The 27,361-nt window shown below is 40.7% G+C and overlaps 1 protein-coding gene across 1 annotated transcript in view; it reads right to left on the minus strand.

Moving 5' to 3' along the window:
• Window positions 1-4,205: 4,205 nt before the first annotated feature.
• WIF1 (WNT inhibitory factor 1) overlaps window positions 4,206-27,361 on the minus strand; it is a 40,781-nt gene continuing 17,625 nt past the window's right edge. The window contains exons 3-10 of the mRNA XM_064731105.1: window positions 23,967-24,075; window positions 18,047-18,187; window positions 14,849-14,944; window positions 13,160-13,255; window positions 11,745-11,840; window positions 7,950-8,045; window positions 7,255-7,350; window positions 4,206-5,041 (exon numbers count right to left, since the gene is read on the minus strand). Of these exons, the coding sequence (XP_064587175.1) occupies window positions 4,920-5,041; window positions 7,255-7,350; window positions 7,950-8,045; window positions 11,745-11,840; window positions 13,160-13,255; window positions 14,849-14,944; window positions 18,047-18,187; window positions 23,967-24,075 (852 nt within the window). The 3' untranslated portion in view covers window positions 4,206-4,919. The remainder of the gene's footprint in view (window positions 5,042-7,254; window positions 7,351-7,949; window positions 8,046-11,744; window positions 11,841-13,159; window positions 13,256-14,848; window positions 14,945-18,046; window positions 18,188-23,966; window positions 24,076-27,361) is intronic.

The following is a 27,361-nucleotide window of genomic DNA, read 5'->3' on the forward strand; positions in this document are numbered from 1 at the left end:
ACAGTGACACCATCTGGGAGATGTATACATTTGGCAGTCCCTCTCCAGATAGACCAAGGGAGAGGTGATACCCACAGTGGCCACTGAAGGGTGGAATTGTGCATGCTGAGAACAACCATGACCTTAATTAAATGCTCAGACTTTCAGCTGGATTACCCTAATTTGAAGAAAGCCAGAGTCCAGCACACAAGCAGCTCCCATAGTAGCCAAATTTGTCCAACAAAGTCTGGCAATTTGTAGTAGGAGAACAGGGGAAAATTCCAGCCCAGGGTCATGGCAGGCTCCATTTGGGCAAGGCTTCTGCAAGCTGGAGATGATGGATAGCACAGAAACTTGATGCACAAGGTATAAACACTGTGGGCCATCCTTTCCAAATACTGCCTTCTGGAGAATTTGGGGAATCCCACTGGTCCTTGCCTAGAAGTGAGGCTCACTAGGATGTCTGGGCAGGAAGGATCAGTACAAGTGCAGCACGCTGATTAGGAGATATATATATATATATATATGTATATATATATATATAAATTAAGTGTTTAATTAATTAAAGCCAAACAGAGCAGTCAGAGCCAGTTAGCTCTGTAAACCCTGTACAGTGCCCCAGTGCCAGCTCCTCAGCTGTAAAATCCCCCAAGCATATGCCAGGAAACAAAGTGTTAGAAAGTCCTTGTGGGGATGTCCCTCATAAGCATCTGAACTACTTTGGAGCTGTGGTTTGGCCAGACAGGGTATGTGTGTTAAATCTTCTGAAAAAATTCATATTTCCGTGGAAAGATTCCTGCAATGAGACTGCTCTGGCTTCTGATGGGCTGTGTGGAAAGTGATTAAAATGCAATCTCTGTAACTAATATGGATAATAGAATATGGTGTTCTAAGTAAAAATATATATAGTATGGGGCTTTTTTAAACTTAAAATTGTAAAGGTTCATTGAAACTGAACTTGCTAAAGCCACAAAGATAAGAAATGCATCTCTCAGATCTGCCTGCATGCCTTTTCCAAACCTTGCTGTTCTCCTAACCCGTTTGTTCTGCGCTCAGTTCAGCTTTGCACTGTTGCTGGGTGTGGGTGAGCTTGCACGGCTCACAGCCATGCACCCAGGGGTGTGTAGCCAGCTGTGTTCCAGCAGAAGCTGGGTGCTGGCAGGGACTCAGGGACTGCTCTGGGGCTCAGCAGCCATCCTGCAGAGAGATGCAAGAAAAAATAAACAGCAACTGGGACACTTTTCACTTGAGACTTTTTTTAACTAGTTGCTTTTCTGTTTAAAGCATCATGTGAGCAAATCTTGCTGGCACATTTTAGAGCTGGAGAGGCTGTCACTGCTTTAGTTGGGGTTTTAAGGTTTGGCTATGCCCTGGCTAATCATAGCACCTCATCACCTCACTGAGCACAAAGTCTTATTCACACTGCAAGATTTGTGGGATTTAGTAGGACTTAATCCCTGTAATGGATGAGAGCACTTTTGACTGATGCAGTTCCTCTGGGCTAGAACTGAAATGACTGCAAGGCCTGGAGCTGCCATGAAGCCATGTCTCTGAGTGATGCCTCAACACCCACTCACCCATTCCCCCTGCCCAGTGCCATGCTGTGGGCTGTGCAGGCACTGGGGGAAGCCTGGCACAACTCCAGGCTCTTTCAGGCAGCTCCCTCTCTGCTGCTGCCAGATGTCCCGTCAGCATCTGCAAGTAGGAATTTTTTCCGCAGTAGGCAATCCCAGTAGAACAGGTGATGTAGAGGAGTGAGAGGAAAGGAAAGGTAACAAATCTGTCCAGCAGAAACAAAGCTGACATTTTTGAATTAATACCAGAAAGTCTGGCCAATGTTTTAAGTCTGGCTTTTGGAGTTTGAATCTTACAGGCAACGAGTCATCTGGAACAATTTTGATTTTTTTTCTTTATAACTATTTTTCCTTAATATTCCTTGAAATGCAGCTGAAGCTGAAGAAGAACAACTGGGCCATTCAGTCCCAGCACATGGAGATAGTGTGCTGGGTTGCAGCAGGCAGTGCTGTCTCCTGGCCAGAAGGAGCCCTGAGCAGCACCCGGTGTGTGCTGGGCCCTGCTGCCCCTGGTACCCCTGCCCTGCAGGTGGAACCAGCACAGGCTGCCAGGCCAAGCACAGCATGAACAAGAAAAGGCCGCAATTCTCTCCAGCTCCCCAGCAGTCAGGTGAAGATGTGAAGAGGCACAGATAGAGATATGTTCGAAATCCAATGACACAGACAGAGCCAACCCGAAATGCAAATTCCAAAAAAAAAAAAAACCAAACCCAAACCAACCCCTAAAAGCATGTGCATCAGTTCAGTAATGTCAGCAGTACAAAAAACGCAGTTTGCCCTTAGGATGTCTGCTTCTGCTTTCTTTGTGTGCCTTGTGTATTTGTCCTTTGAAATGTTGTGCGCACCTGGACATAGCAGGATGCCAATATTAGACACCTAAATTATCAAGTACTATTAGAAGTCCTTTGTAAAACTATCATTTTGTCAGTTGCTAGAATTGAGATTTCTTTGGTAGAGTTATAGTGGCTTTAACATTTTATGTTGTTTTATTCATTTTCATCACCTTACAGCTGCTGTTCACAAGTGCAGTGTTTGGCATCTTGCTCTGGCTAACTGCAAACTTTCCAAATATCATTGAAAAGGCAGTTTCTGTCTGACCTATTGTAGTGGATTGGTATTTTGAATTTTTTTTTGCTATTTTTAAATAATTTTCATCTCTGGCAGGTCTTTTTTTCCTCATATGCATGTCCTGTTTAGTGACAGAATGTGATAAATTCCCTAGTTTATTTTCAAATGGCTAAATTGCTTCCAACTCCCAGCTGGACTTTTTCTGGAAAATTCATGTCTTCTTTTAGCATTCTCAGTCTAACTTAAAACTCTGACATCAAGGACTGCCTTTTACACAGGAAACTTTGTGCTCAGACTGCAAAGATATGGAGATTTTGTGTAGACAATTGATGTTATTTAAGAAACAGTTGTGGTATAGCGTGCACTTTGAGGACTGTCTTTTCCTTTTGTAACTTTTCTGATTATATTCTTCTCACGATAATGATACTTTCAAAAATCAATGGTGAAACTCTGAAAACAAAACAGCAGCATTAAGTGTCTTTACGGCAAGTAGCAAAAAATTTACTCTGTATAAAAGAATACACTATCTATTTTTAAGGAAGCACTTTCTAAGAAATTGACAGGAGCAGAAAAAATTCAGCCAAAATATCTGAGGAATTTTAAGTAAGAATTTTCTCTGCTTTTTACTGTATTGTGTGATAAACCACTTAATCTTTTCTACAGAAAGAACAAAAAGCATGCAAATGTGACATTCATGTTTGTACACAGCTCCCAAGGCATCCCTGGATGTACAGAGCAGCTACACATTTAATCTCAACCTAAGATTAATCTTCTCCTTTCAACACTTTTAAGAAAAATATAAAAAAAATTTTCCTTCATAAACAGTTATCCCCAGATTTTCATCACCAAAATGTTTTCTCCTCTGCCTCAGGCTGCCTCTTTTCCATCTTTTTTAATCTGAATAGGGTGCTTTTGGGGCAGCACTGACTGTGGGCAGAGGCTGAGCACCTTTCCTGCCCACATCTCCTCTTTCTGGCCTCGGTGGAGGGAAAAGTTCAGCTCTAATGCTTCCAACTTTATGTTATTTATTTTTTTTATTTTTCTCCCAAATAATAAGATTGCCAGAAATACACTATAGCAAGGGCCAGTAACCATTGGATATTTACTGTTCTTCAGTGCAGACAGAAAGCATGTTTTCTGCTTCCAAGCCACATCAAATTACAAATCACATGGCCCTTGACTGTTGCAAGAAGCAGCACCCAAACCTTCTACAGAGTGATCCCAACATGACAAAGGACCATCACCCTTGAGCAGCGAACGTGGCTGGGGCAGAAGATGTAAGAAGAACATTCTGAGCACCTGAGGCACCACAAACTGGGCACACCAACATGGATGGCTGGGAACAGGAGGACGTGGTACAAGGAGGACAAGTATAAGGAGTGAAACACACAGCCTTGTATGTTCTCCCCTCCTTGGCCAAGGCACAAGAAGTTGTTCTTCTGAAGTATTTTGAAGATCTGTGGGGCTAAAAGTAGACAGAGGGAGAGCACCCCAACAGTGCCACTGTTTTATGAGGGTGTCCTAGAAAAGCCATCGTCCCAACCCAGCACTGATGAGACCCCAGGAGGCCACACAGAGCAGTACTCAAAAAACTAAAGCAGTGTCTTTATTTTATACATAACAATCAGTATAAAAAGTTTATTACATAAGAGCTGTTCTGTTTACAATATATTATATTGCTTCAAGCTGATGCAGAAACTTCTTACATTATAGCTCTACTTTGTTTACAATACATTATGTCAGTTTAAATGGTACCACTGCAGTTTCTTTTTAATACACAAAACTGTAAAGCCAAAAATAACATTGAATTGAGTTATTCAGTTTTTAAATTAGGCAACTTATTTATTTATGTATTTGTTTTTCTTAGGGAAAAGTCTAAATACACAATTTGTAAAAATTTGCAAAATGCACCTTTCTTTTGTCTTAGGCAAATTGCATCTGTAGTCATTGAAATAATTCAGGGTTAGCATCTACAGGATTTTCTCCTTGAATATTGTTACTTAATTTTTGGATAATATTTGCTATATAACCAAAAAAAAGGGAAGTTTAGCTGTAACTGAAGTGTAGTACAAAACACCATCCAAAGCACTGAGAGAAGAAGCCTATATAATCATGCTACAGAAGTATTTATAAAACTTAAAAGGAATAGTAAGTGTCAGCTCTGTGGTTTATAATGAAGCTAATAAAATTCCAGCCGGTAGTCTTAACTGTAATGAAGAGCATTTTAACATTCAATCCATGAGAGGTTAATGAAGGCTGTGAACTTTGTGTAACACGAACCATTTCAGATGTTGGAGCTCACCAGATATAATTGGATTCGGGTGGGACATGCTTCTCCTCGGCCCTTTTTGGCGAAGGCGTGTGCTGCCTGTGCTTGCTGCCTGCTGGCCTCAGGGCGCTCAGACCGCTGGCTCCGTACCCTGGAAAATTATCCAGTTCAAGAAAAAAGAATCCACAGAAGTGGGCTCGTGATCCACAGCTAATATTTCAAGTGGAAACTGTCTTACCCATTTGATTTTGCTTTGCCTTACAAAAGTGCTCACACGTCCGTTACCCCTCAGGACAAACAGAGTCCTGCCAGACAGACGGATGCTTGGCCTGGCCAGGGAGTCAAGGGATCCCAGCACAGCCAGGCTGTTACTCAGCCTGGGGTTCACATCTGTAACCCCCATTCCAGGTGGGTTACACTCATGGTGTTCTGCCAGCTCTAGAGTGGGGCGTAAGCAATCCCCTGGGGAGAATCTGCACCAGCTACCTGAGCTGGGCTTTGGTTTATAGCTGAGTGCAAAAAGAAAGAACACCAGTGGTCATAAACACCTGGGGGAAAAAAAAGCCATCTGAAACAGGCTTAGTAGAGCTGCTTTGTTGTGGAAAATGAAAGCGAACAATAAAAATGGAATTCAAAGTATAATGTTGTAATTCTTTATAGGTTCATTTACTCATCTCATCACTTAAAGTTCATGGAAATTACTTTGAAAAACTGAGTCCTCTGTTCAATTTTTTAGCCACTTCTTTTTTTAAGAAAACAGCTTTACCAAAGAGCCATTCATTTGATGGAATATGAAGCAAGTCTCTCAAGTTAACTCTAAGTCTCCTCTCAAGACCCAGTGAGGTTTGATTCCAGCTGAAAAGAGGGAACTGCAGTGTATGCACATTAATGGACACTTAAAATGGGGGTGAATTTTGCCAAATGTCCATTTCACAGGTTCTTTGCTGAATACAAAGAGTTTTGCAGTACTAAACAAAACAGGACTCTATCCAAACTCCAAGTAATGAAGGATGCAAAACCTTGGAGTTTACAATAATGTGAGACTACTGACTTCTTATCACAAGGCAGGTGTGAGCTTTAGTTTTGTTGTACAAGTAATTATTTCTTTGGTGATGGTCACCTAAAGTATGTATTTGTTTTCATGTGCTATCTGAGTTCTTTATAGGAAGAGTACGACAGGAAGAAAAAGTTCATACCAAAGTTACAAACTGTAGTTTGTAGTGCTTCATTTCTTTATATCTTTTTTCTAACCATAACTTGTATTAACGGTATTTCTCCTTCAGAGGGTAGCATGAATACTTAAACACAAATCCACTAGGTAAAAACAGAAAAGCAGACTCCCAATTTTCACAGCAAACCGAATTTTCACAGCAAAATCCATCTTAGTTGTATAATACTCAGTTTTCAATGAAAACACTGTATTTATTCTATACATTTTGATGTGACAAAAATCATATGTATCAACAGGTTTTAATAAAAGTAAACATTCAGTTGATGCTGCAACATAAGGTTCACATTCCTTATGGCTGATTGGTTTTGTAGCTGCAAACTTTTTTATTATTGACGCATAAAACACAACATGTGAATTGGTAGCCAACAGTGATATACATTAGAATTTTTTGGGAGTATATAAAGATCACTGCTGTTCAAGTATTGTTGCACATGAAACATAAAATTAAATCTGAAGTTCTTACTGGATATATCCTATTGTATTTCAAATAATTATATAGTACCATTTTAAGCCCAGTGACATGATCAGTTACTACAATAGATGGTAAATGGACCAAAAAGCACAACAGAAATTTATTTTGAGAACTTTAACTTTGCTTTGGGGCAATGCATTTTGTATGCTGTGGAACATGGGTGGGAAGAGGAGAATTAAAATGTAAAGTTGCTAAGAACAGATCTTGCATAATTCTTCAAGTTTTCCCCAAAATTTCTAAAGGACATTACATTTTTTCTAAGTTTCAAGCAGTTTTAAAACCTGACAGAGTTTTATTTTTAAAAATACCTACCCAGCATTTCAAAGCTAGCTGACATTACTGAGGAGTATTGAAAAAATTGGATCCCTTCCATGCTATGGTGGGAGGACATGCAAGTCCTCCTCTGATTGATACCAGATTCTGGAATTTCTAATACAAAAATGGTCATGATAAAACACTTTCAAATTATTATGAAATTTTTTTAAGTAGGTGAAATTATGGAGTATTGAAAGCCTTTGTTTTATTGCTTGGATTAAAGGTCAGAGAAAAAGGAGTGTGGTATCATTAATGATGCTGGAAAGGCTCTTGAGGCAGTCAGTTCTTTATAGCACTGGGTGTGTAACACCTCAGATCCAGCTCTCAGGGTTTGTTTCTCACTTACTTTTATTGCAGTGTCTCCCGTGCCAGCCTTCCTTGCACTGGCATTTGTTGGGCTCCACACAGGTGCCGTACAGGCCACAACTGGGTTCACAGACAGCTGCAGAAAGTGAACACACACACTTGTTCTCATGACATTTCATCCAGAGACAGTCACACATTTGCTCTCCCTGCTGTTTCACATGATGAGCTGGTCCTGGCACAGGCTGTGGCTCTCAAAGTAAATCTGTGCCTTTGCATTGACTGCAGTCAGAGCCCTGAAACAGTCCACACCCATTCTTTACTGGCAATGTCTAGCTCAGCCCCTGGCAAGAGAATCAGGTTGTACAGCAGAGACAAGCATCCATCAGAACCAGCCAGAGGAGAGAAGTCCCCAGCACTCCACTTAGAGTGGATATTTACATGGCAAATTATTGACATTTCATTAAGCATTTCTCTCACTAAACTGCCATTGCTGAGCTGACACACTGCTGTTTTATAGAAACTCAAGAGTACAGAAGGGCCTGTGAGGACACTTCTGTTAAAAAATGTTTCTGGTTTCATAATTTCCTTAAGTCTGGTGTATGATGTACGTCCAGAAAGTAAAATAACTTGAATTACTTTGACAACAAACAATTAGCAGTGACGTTATGTAAAACAGATACTGCACAGCGAGCTCGATGTTCCCACGGGGACTGAGGGAGTGGCTTTGGTACTCACGCTTTGAACACAGGTTTCCCTGGTAGCCTTTGGAGCACTTGCATTTGTTCTTACCAGTACATTTGCCTCCATTTCGACAGGGTTGATGGCATTTACCTAGAAATTGAAAAGGTGGAAACAATGGTCTTAGTCCCCTGTGCCCACTGGAGACAAGTGTCAGACAAGCTTGCCTGTACCTGAAAACTCACCAGATGTTAGAGTGTGCACTGTGGATCCATCAGGAAAGACTCTGCTGCAAGTCTGTGCTTCCAACTTAAAAGTGTTCTTCTCCTTTGAGAATATGACAACAATTTGGCATGGCCAGAGCCTGTGTGACCTTGGTCAGTACTGGCTCCTGCTCTCTCCACCTTTTACAGGGGAGGCAGCTCTGCCCAGACCATGCAGTTCCAAAGAGTGGGATCCAAACCCGAGGGGCCCCAGCAGAAAAAAAATCTAGTGCCATCTGAGAGCAGTAGGAGACTCAGGAAATGACAGGTATGGCTTGCAGACAGTAAATAGATTGGCTGGGCCCTTCAGCTTGTAGCACAGGCTGGGAACACCATGATGCTGTGGATGGTGCAGCGAGGAATGTTCCACATGGCAGCTCAGAAACTAAGAGCTCATTACAAATACATGCCCTTCTTTCCTGTTTGCAAAGAACAGAGCAACTTTGCTAACAGTAATCCGAACTGGCAGACATTTTTCCAGGCTCTTGGTCTGGAAATTACTTTCCTTCACAAACAGCCTTTGCCAAAGGCATAGGCTGGGTCAGGTGTTGTTGCTGTAGGAAGTCTTGTTTGGCCCTGATTGTCTGGGACTGAGAAGGCCCTCCTGGTGAAGAACCACACTCAATTTCTTTCTTTCATGCTGGGCACACCAGGGACCTTCCTCAAACTTAACATCCAATGTCCCACCATCAGACTGCCTTGTTAGAATTTGTCTGCATTTCTGAACTAATTAAATCTTCTCTCTAAGAAGGGAAGAACAGTGCCCATGAAGTCAGACACTCCAGGCTGAGGGAGGTTCACTGTCACTTCCTGGGCACTCTTGAGCCACCAAGAACTGCATCCTCACTTTTCTGCCACCTTGATGCCCACATGTACCAATGCAGATTTTCTCATTGTGGTCCAAAACCATTTTTTATCTTTTCTAATGCCACTAGACTTCCTTCCTCATTCAGAAAAGAGAAAACAAATGCACCCTTCCTAGATTTAACACTAATATTTACCTGTATCTGTAAGCAAATAAAAACTGGAACCTGGGGCAGCGAACTGATTCCTTTCCTTCCCTTTCCCTTTTCCCCTTCTCCTTTCCCTTTCTCTTATTTTTTTTTTTTTTTTTTTTTTTTTTTTTTTTAAGAAAGGTATTAACTGAGAACTGCACATCATAATTTAAGCATCAACACTATCTTGCTGTGCCGAAAACCTCATTTTGTGATCACAGACTGTCCTCTTGGGAGCTCAACATCACAGGCAGCACCTGCTTAGCCCTCAACCCCTACAGACCTTTGTGATACACATGTATATTGTCAATATAAAGGAAACACTCATTCCTATTCTACCTAATTATTTTAATAACTCTGAAATTCCTCTGCAGGAGCCTTTGGGGAGGGAAGCTTTAGGCATTCTAATTTACAAACAATTGCATCCCAAGTAATTAACAATTGGAAAGAGCAATGCTAAAGAAATCAATGAACTTTCCTAGTTCTTTAAGCAAATCTGAAGTATATGGGTCAAGAGATGTGACATCAACTTCCACCAAGTTGCAACAGGCAAGCATTTGGCTCAGTGCAGCTCAATTAACTTCGGACTAGGATTGTCACAGAATGAAGGAAAGAGTAGTAACTCTCTCTGTTATTGACTTAGAAATGGAAAAAGTAACAAAACAGCTGGTGACAAGTACGAGAGGAATCCAAAGCAAAACAAAACTCTGGATTCAAAGTGAAACACTAATTAGGAAAAAACCTGGAAGACTTTGAATGCTTGTTAGTTTTGTAGACTGGGTTCAGTACACTTCCCAGGAGTCTTACAGAGGGATTCAATTATTACACAAGCACTGAAAACCTATACCCAATTCTAAAAAAACCCAACAAAACAACAAAACCTTGCAATTTTCAGAAGATGGCTTTCTGCCTGTTGAAAGGTTTTTCCCCCTCATTATTTTAAGAATCCCATGATTAAATGTAGCTGGCCCTGGATCTAAGAAAATTGACCGAGTTGTGTTTCTGCTCTGGTGTTTCTAAGCCTTGTCTAGATTTCTTGCAATCTTCCACTGCTGAGCTGATGCAGTGCCCAGGGGTGATGACAGCTGTCAATCACAGTCTAACAATTGCAGTCCTGGCTTTACAAGAGCCAGAGCAAGTGCATTGCTTTCCTTGCTCTCATTGACATTGTCCCAGTTTACCACGATCTGAATTTGCTCTTTTTTCTTTTGTACAGAAGCTAGTTTACTGCCTGTATTTTAATTAATTTAATTTGAGTTTCACAGGTAAACCTTTCCAGGAAATCAAAACAGTTGCACTTATCCCAAGCAGCAGTAGACAAATACAAGCTTCAGTTCCTCAGACAGGTCAATTAAATGGACTGCCCTTAATTATACATGCTGCAATAAGAGTTCTAAGAATTCTCCTCAAAAAAACCACCACCAAATATAAAATGCATGTTTCTCTCTGAATCAAACCTTAATTTTCATCTAAAAAATGTCAACAACATTGACATTTTAGGGACTGAAGAAAGAAATGGGGTTCTGCCAAATAGTCAAATTTGAACTTGATATAAGCAAAGGTAAATCCACTGAAAACCCACACTGTTGTTCTTGTGGTATATGATCTGAATTTATATGAGTTGGCAATCTTCATTTACTTAAAAACAATAAAGCTTTGCTGCTTCTTTTTCCCTGAATTTTTAATGCTGCAAAAAGTAGTTGCAAAATGCCTTGTAATGAATAGAAACATGGTGAAACATCTACGTACACCTACTGTTAATCTGCTCATAAAGAGTGAGCAAAATGTAGGTCTTAGTGTACCTGTGTACTTTCTTTGCATAGTAATTCACTTGTTGTTGTGTACTGGCTGATAGCAAGTTAAGAGTTTATTTCCATGTGTTTCCAAAGTGATAAAAATTTCCTAATTGTGAGAAGAGCTTGTTTCTACTGATGTATATTTAAAAATCAGCATTTACATATCCTAGGTGAAATACTGCTTTCCATGCTCCTGTGAAGGTGCTGGGAAATATTAGTGGGATTATTTACAGCAGGGAAAGCTTTCCTGCACAGTGTCCTGTTAGAAGTTGTAAGTCCAGGAAGAATGAGGTCTGGTTCTACATCCTCAATTACCTTGTGAATGTAACTTTGCATGTTGCATGAACGCTCTCAGCTCTTACAGTTTAGTTCTCCTTTTGCCCGAAATCTTTTCATTCCCAAATTATAGTAGCCCTTTCAGAGGTGACAGCTCAAACTTAATCTGCTGTGCCCAGGTGTGATTTGCCATAATGTCTGAAAATAGATGCACCCCACAGGCCTGGCATGGCAGCACGTCTGCCACAGGGCATTGCTTGCATACTTACAGCTTGAGTATTGTTACCAAGCCTGGTTACTAGTGAAAACAGAACAGGGCAGAGGGTGAGATGGTCCAGCAATGAATCAAACTTCTGAGTAGGAGACTCATTTGGAGGCATGTGGCATCTGACTCAGAGGGTCCCAAAGTGCTGTGTGAGACCCTTGCTCTGCGCCCAGCAGAGGCAGCTCAAATGTTACCATTCAGGCAATGACAGTAGAAGAAGCTGTAAATGAAAGCAAGCACACAGAGATGCTACTCACTAATTTCACATTGGTCTCCCTCATAGCCTGAAGGACAAATGCATTTTCCCAGATAGAAACATGTCCCTCCATTGAAACAGGTTGTTGTACAGTTTGCTGAAACAAATAAAAAGAATTAACTAATTAATTAACATGAACTAGAACTAACTTGGACTTAATGTTCCCTGCTGTTCATCATAAATAAACATTGAGTAGGTTGTAAAAGCAGGATTAACCTCTTTTCATCTGCTTTACAAAGTAAGACTGAAATGCAGTTATTCCTACATAATGCTTTACATGGGCACACACACAAGGCAATATAGAATGAGACAAGTGAACAATACAGCAGTGAGCTCTCTGAGGATGGACTGTGCTACATCTTTATCAACCCTCACACATAAAGCTCATTGAAGGATTAAGGCACTATTGCTATTGAAACTGCTAGTGTCTGATAAAAGGAGCACAGCCTAAGACTGGAAGATACTTCTAAAAGAGGATACTTCACTACAGTTCTTAAGTAATCCTTTGACTGAAAAGAAACCTCTGTGAGATTTTCTGTGTGGTGACATAGATGCAAATGCTCTGACTTTCAGCTGCCAAATAACTTACATTGTGTTAGATGTGACTTTTCACCAAACAGCTGGGATTCACATTAGTCCTTCAAGACGTCAGGAGCATTTAATTAAAGCGCGCATTTGAAGCATTTTCTAAATGCGGTGAAAGTCTGTTCAAAGACTAGATAGAACTTGTGAGGGCATTGACACCAACAGTTTGTGTAAAGTAATAGGAAGGTTCCCACTATTTTGCTGAAAAGGCCTCTAGGACCTTTTGCATTCAGTCTTTACTTCATATAGACCTGCAATGAGAAATGGAGCATGACATGGGCAGGTCAGGTACACTTCTGTAGGAAAGTACTTGGTTCTTTCTACATGGTAGCTTAGACTGTTCCCAATTACTGTTCTGAACAATTGATTGTTGGTTTTTACCCTTCATGAGTCCCAATGCAGCAACGAAAAATGAATAGCTTGCATATTTTTTTCATGTGTCCAGATGCAGCACATTAATGTACTAAATAATTAGTAAAATTAATTTTACTACAGGAAAATAGAGCTCAAATAGAGATTTTTTTTTGGTAGTTTTTTTTCTCACCCCAGAAATAGAAGTGATTTTTGTGGTAAGATCAGTTTTCAGTGGATGAGCTGAAGGGATTATCCCAGCAACCCTTCACAGAGCTGGGGTGTATGGATCTCTACAATTTCCTACATTCTTCCAGCAGCTGCCAGCCTGTGCAATAGCATCTATTTTAAGAATTTAAATTTTAAAGCTTATTTACTTATTGCTTGCCTGACTTTCCGAAGTGCCCTCCTAGAGGGAACCTGGCACAGGTGGGTGAAGAGTGGCTGCTGCGCAGAGCTGGGGCTCCAGCGGGCGCTTACCTTTGTCGCAGTTGATGCCGTAGAACCCCGGGGGGCAGATGCAGAGGCCGGGCGTGATGCAGAGCCCGCCGTTCATGCAGCGAGGAACACACAGTGCTGAGGGGTGGGGAGAGCAGAAAAAGCATTGCTGGTGGCAATGTCCAAATGTCAGTACCTTCCTGGCATTTAAACACATGCACATTGACTCCTTAAGCTACTTTCCCTTCTGCTTATTGTTCTAAGTCAAAACAAAGTGCCTCTGGTAAGGGGTTAAATTTATTATATTGATGGTTTGTATCTGGCAATTTCTGTATAGTGCTACTAAAAATTGTAGGCTAATTGAAGTTCAAATCTAACTCCATTTGTAAGCAGAAATTGCCTCTTGTATAGTTTAATACCAGACAGGGGAGACCAAAGTACCCACATACACTGACACTCTCTGGATATTTAAAATCCCCCCAGACAAGTGCTCTCTACAGCTGTATTCTGGTTCCACTGCTGTGCAGGCAGGACTATCTCAGAAGGGTCAGTAACTCACTGGGGTTCCCAGGCAGGCTTTACAATGAACCTTCCCCACTCCTGCAGACCTGAGCATAAGCCTGGCCACCTAATTTTGGTAGGTAAGACTGCTGCACAGCCAAACTGTCCTGCATGCTCTCAATGAATCTTCTTTGGAGCTCCTGTCCTCTTCCAAGACCTCTCTGCCTTGTGGCCACCTCAAAAGGCTCTTCAGGGAGGCAAGTTACAGGGCAATGCTTCACTTTGTGGTTGCCCACAATTGGTACACACAGTGAGGTTGGGTCCATGCTGGTGAGTTAAACAGTGCCCAGGCACAGGGCCAAATGGCCTTGTGAAATCATCTTGTGAAATTGTTGGTGGCTTGGCTTTGTCCCAGCTGACCAGCAAATCCTCCTGGCCATGGTCTTGGGATGAGTAGTGACCACAGGCTCCTCCCAGGAGTGAGTTTGTAGTGGGCTTGTTGGAAGGTAAGAATTTATTAAACATATGAATGTAAGCTGTGCCAGTTGCTCTCCAGGCCAGAGAACAGTCCTTGATCCTTTGTGTTTAATATTTTTGATGTAACCAGAGTATCTGGGAAAGAATGATTGCATTGGAGTAGGTTGCCCATAGGGATGGGCGTCTGCAGTTGCCCTGGGGAGGGACTGCCACTGGGGAAAGGAAGGGAGCAACAGGAAGAAAATCTAATTTCCTTGCTAAGTCACACCAATTTCTTGGTTCATCACTCCTGGAAATGTTGGTTTGGGCTATTATCCACTCATGGAAGAGAAAGAGAATCTTTCCTTCATCTTCCCATTTTTGTTTTCAGCCTGCTTACAAAGATCTTATCTGCAAATAAACAAATGCAGAGCAACTAAAGCACTGTGCTTTGTTTCACAGCTAGTCCTCATTAACAGAAGAATTTTATTTAATCTTCTTGCCAGATGGATTCCCTGTGATAAGGGATCACTTAACTATTGCGTCAGTTTTTGTTAAAAGTAATTTGTGAAAGAGAAAATATTTTTCAGGTAAGCAATTTGTATTTCCACTAGACCATGGATGATAACAACAATTCTCTTACATATTTGAACTCAAAATATACAAAATCTTCAGAAAAGGCCATTCTTAATTTTAGGAGAGCATACAGTGCAGAAGATACAGTTTTCTTGAGAGTGTGGTAAAGAAGACAGTTGAGATATTTTATTAAATTACCTTTCTCACAATGAGGCCCATAAAATCCATCAGGACATTCACAGACATGTCTTTCGTTGCAAACTCCTCCATTTCTGCATCCTCCTGGACATTCCGCTTCATAAAATATAACAACAATCTTAATTAAAATGTTATATACTTCAGCTGCCAGCTAGATCTCAGTAGGATTAATACATTTCTTTGACATAAGAGTCAAAATTTTTGCTGGCAGACAAACACTGAAGAAATGGGAATTCAGCTAAGATTTCTTCAAGATAAATTAGTTTTTCTTTTAGTCTACCAATAGATGTTCCATCACATGTTCCCATGGGTGCTGCACTTGTTGGTGGACTCTGCATATTCATCTTCCTATTGCTCGATAAGTGCATGAACAATGTGGATGCTCTGCTCAATCCAATACTTTATTTTCTGTGTGGAAGTGAGCAGGCAGCTTAGTGCAGAACTTGCATGTCTGGTTAGACCTACCCTCAGTGTGCAGTACCAGTTTCGATTTCTGCAGCCTGAAGTAGACATCACTGCAACTTGCATTGCATTAATTACCACATCTGTTACCACTGAGGTGACAATGATGAAATCTGTGTTCACATGAAAGAGTGAGCATCAAGGCTAAATGGAAGAAGGCCAGAAAGGAAGATGAAAGCAGTCCTGCACAACAGTTCTGCATCATCGTCAGCTCTCATTCATATCTCAATTATTGATCAAATACGTAAAAGCATTTGGCAACACCGGCAGGATTGTACAAGGATGAGAGATACTTCTGGGTGCCACCACTATCCTCAAAACACCAGAGTCCATCAAACAAGAAGGCAAACTAAATAAAGCCTTGTGGAATACCATCAAAAAGGGCTGCTGGGTAGAAAAACAATTACACAAAAATGCCTTCCCAGATCCCTCCCGGAGAATAAAGCAGGCAGGAGAGACTGCTTATTCCCATTAGAAAAACTTAACATCAGTAGGGATCAGTGGTAGGCACAACCTCCTCATCTTGATGCTCTGTTGTATGACAACCAAGTGAGAAGGTTCAAAACCTCTAAAGTAAAATTATATGCCTTAAAAGTAAAGCTGTTTGCAGCCATAGTAATTGTAGTAAAGGATTTTTGGTCCTATTGTGTTCTAACACTGTATTGTAGGACTTTTTCTGGAAATACTTCTCTCTTTGTAATCAAATGCAGAGCTGCTATTCATTACCAAAAAATGCATGCTTAAATGCATACCATTTCAAGCAGAAAAATAGGAAAACATATACTTTTTCTTTGTGACCACCTCTTAGCCACAACAAATCCTCTCTTATCCACAAAATTGCTCCCTTGCTCCACTCACTTCCTCGTCTGGGACCTTTTTGTATGGCCAAGAATAACTGGAAACAGTGGCTAGGGCCCTGACAGGAGCTCTTCACCATGTATGATATCTTTCAGAGGAAGGAAACTCACACCTACTCTAACACTAACTAAAGACATTCTTATCCTTCTCAGCATCTGTCCTAAAACACTGTCTCCACCTTACTAGACACAGGGCAGGAATGGGAGTTATTCCAGTATGGGCTGGAAGAGACTATGTGAGAAAACTCCTCCTTGGCACGTCTCTAAAGTTTGGGAAATCTTCCTTCTGTCTCTCAGCTGGCTCCATGAACAAAGAACTGGGACAATAATCAACCCCAGGTTTCTTGAGAGGTCATATGATGCAATACTGCTAAATTGTTGGATATTACAGCTCTTATAAAAATGGTAACAACAAATAATAACACAGAAATGACAACTTGGATGACTGCTATGACTAAACTGAATTTGGAGCCCTTCCTCTTTAAGCCACTATTTTCCAAACTACAGACCTGTAACTCTGCTTTCCCTATCAGAATACCCCAATGTTATTTCAAAAAATTTTTAAGTTCAGTATCTTTGAGCTGAACTGAAAATAAAAAGAGAGGAAAAGTTTTATGTTGTATTTACACCAGACACACAACTTCATACATGAGATCTGATTGTTTTTGTGCATTTAAAGCCTCCATTTTTCTTTCTGTATCTCTGCCCATTTCTTCTCCCCCTCCTCCACTTTCCCTGGGCTAATTGGCAGCAGCAAGGCTTCAAAGGGGACAAGCACCTTTGCTATTTGGGCATAGTGAGGTTTCAAAGAATAAACAGCTCTGGCTCCCACTGCTCACTCTTTGAAGCCACACTACAGCCAATTATCTCAGAGAAAGTAGTGCAGAGAAGAAAATGTGGGACCGTGAATGAAGATTTAATAGGGGAAGGAAAAAATCATGTTCTTTGTACATCAGCCCTGTCATGAGTTAATTTGATACAATTGCACATGATATGGGATAATTATCTTGTCTTGGACACTGATTTTTCAATTTCCATAGCCTCAGCTTAAAGTGATAATTATAGTTGTTTGTGGTGTATCAAATTAATTCAGAAAGTCTTATTACATAGTGCTTATGGTTCATAGATTACTTGATTGAACAAGTGCTCTCCTTTCCAAGCAAAAGCTGCAAAAACTTCATGGCTTTTCTCCTATCAGCATGTCTTCTGTGTGTTTACTGCTTGATAACTGGAAGTACTGAACACCAGCTTCCACCTTTTTACCTGTATCAAAAGCCAAGAGGTTGCACCTGAGCTACAGAGAAGGTAAAGCCAAGTTTTGCAGAAATTTTCTGATTTAAGATTTTTTATTCAGTTTGGATGTGCAAGTTTGAGATTTAGGGAACTAATGACACCAAGCTGGAACTGAGGCACTGACAGCATTAATTGTCCCCAGCGTCCCCACTATAGTTCCCAGGAGGTCAGCTCCCCAGATGATGTGCCATTTCTGGATAAGTTAACCTCAGCCTGCTTTCACAGAACTAGCTCTCCCCCAAGCACCTTGAAGCGTTTGCTAGTAGGGGATTTTCATATGATACATCTCTATCAATGTCTAAAATTAACATCCTACTGATGTTAATGTGATGAGCAGTGAACAGCAGGAGGGAGAAATGTCTCCAACCCAGCGTGCTGGGGGAGTTCTGTAAGAAAAGGCTCAGTAAACACGTAGTAAATGATCAACTAAGAGCATACAGAGCCAGAAAGCCTGGAATTCACCATGACTGCTTCACATTGTGTGACTGCTTTACTTCCATCCTCTCTAGCTCTAATCCTAAATGAAACATAAGACAGTTAGGAGACCTGTTCTAACAGCATTCCAGCATGTTTTCTTCAGTGTTACCTTGTTGACAGGTTTTAAAGAAGATGGCGTTCTGAGGGGTCTGGAGAATAATATTGCCTTCTGAATTCATTATGATCACGTTCACTTCAAATGCAGCTACCCCATCTTGTTTTCCAAGGCAAGGAAATCCAACCTGAACAACTAAAAGGATAATAATACCAATAACACTTATATTTACATGCACATATACACATACATACAAAAGCATACATTGCAATACTAAAAAAAAAAAACAAGTTATAGATGTATCTAAGCTTTGGAGGAATGCCATTGATGAAACAACATAACACAGAACCCTTTATTCAGAGGCTCTAGGATTAGAAGTAAAGCAGGACAGGAGAAGAGCTTATGTTCATTTGCTGAAATAACCCCAAGAGTCTATAGCACAGACAGTGATTTTAACATAACCATACTTTTCTTGCAGATGAGGAAATTAATCATGTGGAGGTATCTAAGGATATATCAAAACATGCTGGAAGCCTACTTTAAATTTTCTGAGTTGAACTGTTCACTTCTGAGTCTAAATTTTCTGCGCTGTCAGATGACTTCTGTAAAAACATATATTTAGGGGAAAATTTACTTTAGGTAAGTTTTTCTCGTTTGGATATTGCAATTATTACCTAAATGAGATACTGAGCTAACCAAAACTTACTCCATAAAGTGCTGACAAATGGTACAGTTGATACGTATGATCATGGGTGCAGGTTTTAAAAAGAAGACATAGACACCTCACTCTGACAGAACTAGTTAAGCATAGTGACGTTTGGACATTACTTTTCCAGGAAAAGTATTCAAACACTTTTGAAATACAAAGAGTTTAAGCAACTAATTAAGGCCAGTAAATCTGGAGTATTTTAATGATGAAGTAAGACAAATACCTCAGAACTATGGAATTCTCTGTTGTGATTGTCACAAGAGATCTTAAATAATCTTCAGATGAAATTATTTTATCTCTTTTCTTCAAAATTGGCTCTTCTTAGCTGCCTGATAAGTCAAATCCAACTAATAGAAATTGTTTATTCCTTCTTCTAAAGCTGATCTGAGATTTCCTAATAAAATACAGAGCTAAAAGCCCTACACTTGGCTTGTTTTAGATTGCTTGTTATAAAAATTTTGCAAGCCATTATTTGGTCATTTTGTTATTTGGTGCCTTGGTAAAATACAGAATAATTTATTGCTAAAACTCATTCTGCCTCTGGTAAGTCCTACAAATAAAAAGGTGCCTTGCAGTTCTCATTCTAAAGTAATTACATAGTCAAAGGGCTTTTGCACCAACCTTTGCAAAGACCAAAACCATGTAACCAGGTGGCAAGAAGGAAACACAGTTTACTATTTTAAAAATACATTTTAAATGCTGTAAATTTCTTAAACTGTAGTAACCTTCTCATAGCATAAGTGCAGGAAATCAGTGCTTGGATCAGGATGTGTTTTATCTGAACAAATTGCAATGGGGAGGAAGATGTAGCAGACTGTTAATGACAGCACTATAGCTGTACCTAAATTTCATTGAATTGTTAGCAACCCCTGAACTCCTCTGAGATCTGGCTGTGGTTTAAATGCCTAGGGAAAAACCCAGCAATGCATTACTAGAGTCCAAGGCCACAGATCATAAACCTTTTATTCCAGCACTGCCCACTCTGGAATTTTTAGACTTAATCATGTGTCTGAACAGGCACACAGATATGCAGTAAAGGACCCTCCTGTAGGCAAAAACCCCCTGGATCCTGGCTGAACTCTGTGGTGGTTCAGAATTGAAATAAAGCCCCTAAGCTCTTCCTGAATCTTTGCATTTTTATGCCTGTTTGAGTAATGCTAAGCAGCTACCAACAGCACCACAGTCAAACCAAAGCACAGAGGGGAGTCCCTTGCATCAGAAAACATGGCCATGAGCTCCCGTGGCCCACCACGGTGCTGAGCAGGGCCACAGTGGGGCAAACCTCAGCTCTGGTCCCTGCTTCCCTAATTCAGGATGCAGTCTACATTTGTCCATCACTGGCTGAAAACAAGGAGAGGGAATCACAGATATGGACCTCTTTCTGTTAACCATCCTCCCAAAACCAGGCCAGAAAACAGCCTCTCCTGCGCATGTATATTTCTGTATCCTCTGGAGCATTTGTATCCAGGGCTGCAGAGCATATGGCTCTAATAGGAACAAGGAAAGTTTAACAAATTTGAAAAATAACCTAAGGAAACCCAGTGACTTAAACTTAATTTAATTTTAGGTAGTAATTAGAATGCTCTCCTAGGATGCAGAGAATGCAGGTTTAATACCTTTTGTCTGGGAGATCATGCCTTTTCCCTCTGCTTAGGAAACTGAAGTTCTCTAAATTCTTCAGTAGAAGCAGGCTGAGAGTAACTCCTGGATGTCTGTAAGCCCTTCAAGTTTGCAAGCAATTACCTTGCCCACTAAGCAAATGTGTCAAGGCCAACGACAAAAACCACCCTTAGTGTCCACTGAGATTGCTTAAGGGACATCTCTGAATGACCAATCCCAACAGAAGCAGGCATGAAAGGTCTGGAGAGGAGTGGGAGCCCATACACAGTCCTGCAGCCCACTGCCACTGTACCAGCATGGCAAACAAGAGCAGAGATGGTGTTGCACTCAGAGGAGACACTGATTTCTGCTGCTGAGCTTGGAGAGATTTTCAGCCTGTTTTAGCTCACCATCTATATTTTAATGTCTCAACACCAGCAGTGGGCAGGGAGAGAAGGTCTCCTGAGCCTGGCTGGTGGGCTGTGGGGGCTGCATGAAATGCACGAAAGCAGCGCTGTGCCAGCAGCCTGCTCACACCAGCCTGCACCAGCACTGCCCTGCCTGGGTCACACAGGGACAGCAGGGGCCAGCTCTGGCCACTCAGGGCTACAGAACTACCTCAGTCACAGGCCACTACATTGCTTCTGGGCACACACCTATAGCTGTGTTTACCTCTCTGAGTGTGGTGCTCAAGATGTTAATCTCTGCTATGACTCATTTGGTTTTCAACTCGCCACCCTCAGATTGAAACACTGGACTTCATAGGCTTTTCCCTGCAGTCAGAAATGAGCAGCCAGCTGCTTCTCACTGGGCAGGTATCCATACTCCTCCCAAATGTCTTTTGCACAAGCTGAGCAGCCTTAGCTCTTTAAGCTCCCTGAAAAGCATCTCCAGTCTTCTTAACATCTCACCATGTGTTTAGGTGTAGCAATATCATGTTGTGAGCACTGAATCAGCTACAAATTCTGGGACTTGGCAATGGTTTTCAATAAGTCTAAGGAACCTAGGTGATTTAAATCTCACTTAAATCCAAGGAGAATTTGGTAACTCATCTCAGGATGTACCAAATTAGAGAAGGCTAAGAGAAGGACAAGGCTGCATCCAATGAGAAGCAATTGAGTAGGCTGTGACTCTTTAAAGTCTGGCAAAGAGAAGAAAGATCAGGGGATACATAATAGATGTATACAAAATCATGGATAGGATGAACGGAGAGACTGACTATTGTCTCTACCAGTGCAAGGACCAGTGCCCATCAGACAAAGCTGTTGCAGTCAGATTTGAAACAACAGGAGTGGGATCTTCATGCAATGGATGGCAGTGAACTCCTTGCCAAGGTGATTGGAGACAACAGAAGATGATATGGACTCAAGGACAGCCTGGAAAAGTACTAAAGAGAGAGATCTATAACTCATATGGGCTTACAAAGTAGACAGATCACTTAAGACACAGGAAATCATGCTGAAATAGTAAAAGCTGAGAGGCTAAATGGAAGTATCACATGTGCTTGTCCTCCTTTTGCTCTTCCACAGGTCTTCTTGTGGCCACCATTGGCCATAAGACAAATACAGGCTATAGAGGCCCTACAGCAATAAAGCCGTTCGTATGCCTTATTTGGACACAAATATCTTCAAAGTTTCAAGAGTCCACTTGATTTTTATAAAACCACTGGGTTGAATTACCTCTGAATAAGGTATCTGTTAATCCTCATTCTTGTTTCCCATGCTCATGCTTACTATAGTTGGTCTTCCTCTTTTATTTCTCCTTAACTCTCTGTAAGGGCAATTAATTTTCTTTGGAGTAAAAAACTTTTTCAAAAAATACCATAATTGCTGATTTGTCACTAAATACAAGCTTATGGTTGAATTTCTTATGACATCTGTATGTATAGAAAAATTCTGTGGTAATGCAGTAGATCCAGGCAAAGTAGACTAGATTCGCCAACTCTGTTTTGCCAACATTTAAATTATACCAATAACTACAAAGTAGCAAACAATCACTAGCTTGATAGAGTGTATTTACTTAGGACTAAATTAATTTTGGCCAGCTAACAGGGAGCATAAAAAGCCCACCATCGCAGTAGTGTCTCACCAATAACAGTGTGCATGCTTCAAATATTGTATGGGTACTGAGCACTAGAACACCAAACAGGACTGAAATACTGCTTATATATACACCCAGTGCAGTGGTGCCCTGCACATGATCCATGTAAGGGAACACCATGGACATGCCCCTATTAGTCCTGGAACTGAGGCACCAGTGCTGCCAACAGGACAAGTCCTTTTTGCCTTTAATAAGATCTCCCATCACGATGATTAACAGACCTTCTGCTCCAGCTGTGAGCTCTCATCTCTGCCCTCCCTGCACTTTTAGATTAAGTTTTCCTAAACACAGTCAGAAAGGAGTCATTTTGGTCTATCCTTTCTAGATAGTTAAAAATAAAGGGAGAAACTAGGTTATATTAGAGAATGCTGAGTGCAGCAGAGTGCTTTTCACAAATCTCACCTGCATTATATGGAGATGTAAATAATTGCTTAAAAAGAACTTGGCCTCTATGACATTTAGGTTGCTATTAAATATCTTTATTTGACATTCATTTGGCTTGGAACGAATTCAATTGCACCAGTTGTGGCACAAATATCATACCATCTTTCACCCAAATCTATTTTCAATACCACTCCTTCAATCCACACTGAATGGAGAGACCAATCATTCATGCTAAATTCCAGGTGTCATGGCAAAAAGCTGTATTGAAACATTACTTCAATGCCAATCTACCACAAGCTGAAAATGGAGAATATTATACACAGACTTTCAGAATTCATCGACTGAAAAAGAGAGCGGGAATAAAGACTCATCAGAGATGAAAACTTGTATATTTGCAGTCCAATCCTCCTGTTTTATTACTCTTTTCTTTCCCACATTTATCCCAAGGTTGGCTAAGGCAATTTAGGAAACAATAATCACTAAGGCACTGCTGTCATCAAGATACACATTTCTGCCTTCCTACCAGAGGCTACCATGTATGAACCCTGAAACAGATCACATAAACTGTTATTCATCCCCTTCAGAGCTAACTGGATTCAATAATCTTTCGTGGAAAGCTTTTTTACTCAAATCAGCTCACTACACACCATGGTATTTCTGGAGCATTTGCATTGGCTTGGGCTCAGCCTCTGCTGTGGAGTTGTAAATTCCAGTGAAGGATTAAGAATGCACAACTAAGGGATAAATAATAAATTATAATATCCTAAATTAGAACTTGTGTCTTTGAGCTGAATGCCTGATGACCCTAAATGAAAGCAGAACATCCACAAACTGCAAATTCTGAGAAACAGAATAATTTGATAACTTTTCCAATAGTGATCAAAGAATTTGTTTTTCAAAAGTTGTACAACTAAGTAATAGCATTTGTGAATTTTATGCAACAATTTTGCACAAGTTTCTGCTGATTTACCCACACATAAAAGCTTCATGCGTCTTGACTCAGACAAAATATGCTGCTGTACTTACTCAAGGCAATTACAAACGGTTCAGTGCCAAGCACTGTGGCAAGCATTGCTTTAGGCAATAAACTTCAGAACTACAATTCATAATGAAATATTTAGACTTTACTGGCTGTAGAATATATTTTACAGAAACAAAATTTATAATATCAACAGTACAAACCTGATGCTTTATGAGGAACTGTTCCAAGCAGGGGGATATTTATAGTTGGATCAGCCATTATACCTTTATCCAAAGAGTGCAACGACAGGAATTCATAGTAGTACTCAGCCTACAACAAAATAAATTAAAAAATTGTATTTATTTAATTGTATTCACAGAAGCAAACTATTGAGCACATAAACTATAGCAGAACTACTACATTTTTCATGATGCCATTTACTGGATTAGTTTCTATAATTTCCTTGAGTGCTTCTTCATCTAAACATAATTTTCAGAAAATTTCCTCTTATTTCATAGATTGCAACTGACCATACACAGTAATCAGCATGCAGCATATCAGCAAGGAAGATGTCATGCATATAGTGGAGAAATACATTGTGCAGAGAAGATGCTTTTTACAACCTACACCATTCTGGCAGACAACAAAAATACCTGAATGCTAAGCTCATTTTTAAAGCTGTTTTTTGGGCAGAATCCTCCTGGAACTGACTGGTGAGCCTGGATGACGTGCCTGTACTACGAGTGCAGTTTAAAGGGCATGGGCACATACAAGTGCGGCATGAGATTATCCAGGCTTGCTCTTGGTTGGTCTGCTCAGCTCATTGCCTTGGGCAAACAGTGCCAGGCAGTGAGCAGCCACGCTGCTGGGGCACCACAACAGGACACATATCTTGTTTACAGCTCTGACACTGCCTTGTTCAACCCCTCTCCATTACCTTGTTCCAAGGGTGGAGCTGAGAGCTCTCCTACCAAGCCAGCTTCATGTCACTCATTAACTGCAACATCAATGACTTGTTTTGGCGATCCCTAGAAAGTGTTGGAATGATTTAAAAACTACTTTCCACTACCTTAATCCTTCCCCCAATAAGCACCTGCACTGTGGCACAGATTGCAGGCTCTGGTACTCTTGTCCACGAGAGCCTGGCCTCTCTGTTGGGTCATCTGTTCAAGAGTTCTTCACATTTGATGCAAAGTGCCATCATGCGTCTGCAGTGTGGCTGTACACACCACATACAGCTGAGATGTATGCACCTTAGCCAGTCACTAGAGGCTTCCACTACTGTCAGTAGCACAACTGCTGGTGTGCAGAGCAAGTGGAAATGAAACTTTTATGTTAAATTGTGGTATCTCATTTACCATGAAGCATACAAGGGATTACAGGTAATTCTATCTGCTGGTCTCAGGTAAGTGCTTGAGAACCTTAGCATGGGCACTGGCAAAAATGTGTTTCCATCTGCTCACTGACAGCAGATGGTATTGTTCTGTCTACTTTTTAGATAAAACAGTGCAGCAAAGAGAGATTAAAGCCAAAACTTGGGCTGGTAAATGATAGCTTGCTTATGTCTGTAAGATGTTTGTCCATATCCTTAGCCAGAACAAGGTCCTTTTTCTCCTGTAATATCCTGGTTCCCTAGTCAAAGAAGGACTGATGACACCAGAAAGGCACTTATGACCTGGATAGAATGGTTGTTATGAAATTCCTGATCAGCCCTGGCAGTACATCCACTTGCTCTGTAGGGACAGTAAGGACACCCTACAACAGAGAGGAGATGGCATGAGGGGCTGCACTCTACATGGACAATTTTCAGAGGGTGTTGTGTAGGCACAGAGGACTTGCAAAACAATAGGGCAGGAAAAAATGAAAGGTTTTAAGTAGGGGTTAAACACATGGAGTAAATGTGTGAGGGAGACAGGACATGGAGTGAAACAGTAAAACCAGAGATGAAAAATGAAGTCTGGGGTAATGTTCAAAATGCTGTTTTTAATTAAAAACATTTTTTCCCCAATACAATATACCGTGCCAAAATATGAAAAAAGGCCATAAAGTCAGATTGTGAACATTTTTGTTTTCAAATAAAACTTTGTTCAGAAAAATAATTGTATGTCTCCACACATCTATAGAACAGTGCAATGAGCGAGTCAGGGCTCCACTGTCTGTTTCTCATTGGTTAGCTTTGATGTTTGGTCGTATCTAAACCAGGTCATAATGAGTTATGACCTGGGATATTAAAACACTATGTTCTTACTATTCTAGTAAACAACAACTGGTAACTAGTCCAAATAGCTCCACTCCTGTATTTCCATTCCGGACACACTGTTGTAGAAGGTCAGCTTGTGAGCCAGATTCCCAATTTGTAGGAAAAGGACTGGAATCTCATTTTCTAGAGCCAATTTTCTAGTGCCTAAGGACAAAGACAAAAAGAAAGTTCCCCATGGATTACTCCTGTATTTCCATTCCAGACACACTGTTGTAGAAGGTCAGCTTGTGAGCCAGATTCCCAATTTGTAGGAAAAGGGTTGTAATCTCATTTTCTAGTGCCTAAGGACAAAGACAAAAAGAAAGTTCCCCATGGAAAAAGGGACCCACTGCTGCATGAGCCACAATACTCACAGCTGCTGAAGGAAGTAATTCCTCTAAGCAGGGCAGAGGCGTAGCAGCGGTTGGTGCCTGAGGCAGGAGTCTGCTCTGATGGCACGTTCAAAAGATGGGAAGAGACATTGCACAAGCAACAGGCTGCTCAGAAGAAAAGCCACACATTGCACTGTGGAGAGATAACTGCTCTCACCATTTCTCTGCAAAAGTTTTTACATCTGCTGAGTTGACAGGAACTGAACTTCTTGAAATGATAGCATCTAAGAGCTGAAACACCTCAGGTAGATCCAGCTAGCTTAGCTTCAAAGTCATGTGCTGCTGAGAATGTTTGCAAATTATGTGTGCTCGATAGAGCTGGTTAAATTTGACATTAAAGTTATACACAAAAATCCCAGTCTACAGAGGTTGCACAGTGAAGCAGAGTACTTCACTCCTCAAATCTGTGAATAAAAAACATGATTTGACTGCCATAAATCCTATATATTTGGAGAAAATCTGTCTTGACACTAACCCTACATTGAGTCTCCTATATTGTCCTGCTGTAATTGGAGTTGATTGCCAACTCCAATTGCCAATTAACTTGCATTAATCATCATGACTGAAAAGCAAACAACATGCTCTCAGCAAATATTTATCATGCTCCAAACTACCATGAAATTTAGTGATGATGGTTAACTGAAGATACAGGTTTGTGCAATTAAAATACAGTCTAGTGACTACTGTAATTTACGCTGCAAGTAGTCATTGTGAGTGACCTGGTAGTGAGAACAATTTGCTTGGATATTGGTGACAGTAAAGGGAAAAAGTTACCATCTGTAATTCTCTTTTCCATCATACAGGTACTCTCATGGGGTTTTTTTGGGGTTTTTTTGTTGTTCTTTTCTTAAAGTTGGCCTACAAACTGGTATGTGAAGATCTAAATTTGGTAGTGAAGGTAAATCTTAGATCAACAGTGTTGTCAAGGGTGGTGAAGAAAATGGGGTTTGCATTAAATTGCTGCTCACTGACAATTGCACACTTT

The sequence above is a fragment of the Zonotrichia leucophrys genome, chromosome 1A (genome assembly GCF_028769735.1).
Source record: "Zonotrichia leucophrys gambelii isolate GWCS_2022_RI chromosome 1A, RI_Zleu_2.0, whole genome shotgun sequence".
NCBI classification, from domain to species: Eukaryota; Metazoa; Chordata; class Aves; order Passeriformes; family Passerellidae; genus Zonotrichia; species Zonotrichia leucophrys.